This window comes from Brassica oleracea, unplaced genomic scaffold (genome assembly GCF_000695525.1).
Source record: "Brassica oleracea var. oleracea cultivar TO1000 unplaced genomic scaffold, BOL UnpScaffold03243, whole genome shotgun sequence".
NCBI classification, from domain to species: domain Eukaryota; kingdom Viridiplantae; phylum Streptophyta; class Magnoliopsida; order Brassicales; family Brassicaceae; genus Brassica; species Brassica oleracea.
This window is the reverse complement of record NW_013619769.1, coordinates 1-1,256: the sequence shown is the minus strand read 5'-3', so window position 1 is coordinate 1,256 and position 1,256 is coordinate 1. Positions and strand designations below refer to the sequence as shown.

General features: G+C 37.8%; 1 protein-coding gene across 1 annotated transcript; it reads left to right on the top strand.

The window, feature by feature from the left end:
* Positions 1-264: 264 nt before the first annotated feature.
* LOC106321833 lies at positions 265-1,250 on the top strand. The gene is made up of 3 exons (XM_013760067.1): positions 265-596; positions 726-892; positions 1,027-1,250. The coding sequence occupies exons 1-3, from the start codon at positions 532-534 to the stop codon at positions 1,215-1,217; spliced, it is 423 nt and encodes a 140-aa protein (XP_013615521.1). The 5' UTR covers positions 265-531; the 3' UTR covers positions 1,218-1,250.
* Positions 1,251-1,256: the final 6 nt, after the last annotated feature.

The window sequence follows — 1,256 nt, the reverse complement described above, 5'->3', positions numbered from 1 at the left end:
TAAATAATAATAGATAAAAATTAGTTTTATATATAACATTCATCCCGTACAATTGCGCGTGTCTTAAGATAGTGACTTGATATTCTTGAAGTTATTTAACACTTTTGAAAATTAAGAAATCTATAAAGTTGAGTTTAGTCTATCCACAGTCATCCACATGCTCACCTCAGCATCTAGCATGGGTCAATTACCGACACGTGGATTCTCCTAATTTTATAACTTGCTTTTTCTCAGTGATAAAAGCCATATGAACCAATCGTTGAGTTCGTCGATTGACATGGACTCTTGGGTTTACATGGACTCTGGTGATTCGTGTGTAACGGCTACAGACTTCATTGTTTTAAACTATTAAATCAAGCATTTACGTAGTTCAAACCACTCATCCCACTTTCTTTTGCATATAATCTGCATCACCATCGTCGAAGGTAACCGCTTGAATCTCCTCCTATATATTTGTAAGTTGAGTGCGATGAACATCCTCACCGCTACGCAACCAGAAAGGATCACCTCTGTCAACGACAAATTGCAACAATGGCGATTAGCTTATTAATCAGATTGATGCGGATCTTAATCTCGCTCGCACGCTCCAAGAACAGGTAGCTCTTTTCCGGATTTCTTCCTCTGTAGATTATCCAATGTTGTTAAGGTCTTCTGAATTCGAAGAATAGTTTATTTCTTCTCGCCTTTGAATATTTCGTGGATTATTGAATACTGTTGTTTTGTAGGTGTAGATTTTGGATTTCAGGAGCAGAGGATGATCCTACAGAAGATGCGCCATATTTGATGCCCATGAAGACGATCAAGAATATGATGGTAGAAACGCTGACACCGAAGAAGTTACTTATTCAGATGATGAAGCCTATGCTAGAGCTCTTCAGGGAGCTTAAGAAAGGTAAATGACAGATAGATTGTCTGTCTTATCTGGGTTAGCAGATCGTGAGTACACTAATTGCTTCCACTCAGGTTCTCTTTTATTGGCGTTCCAAAATTAGTATGGGGATTTATGTTAACTGCTATTTGTTGCAGGTGTTAAAGATCCGGAGGATGAGGATCATACTTCTCAGGTAGGTTCTTACACTACTATTAAAGCATTCTTGATCTTAAGCTGGAAAATTTTTCTATGGTTGACACTACGAACCTTTGTGATATATGTAAAAATAACTACTATCCAACCCGTTTTTTGGTTAGTCATGTGTAGCCAAAGTACATCGTTGTGACATTAAACCTGCCATTGTCTAAGTGATACGTCATACTTG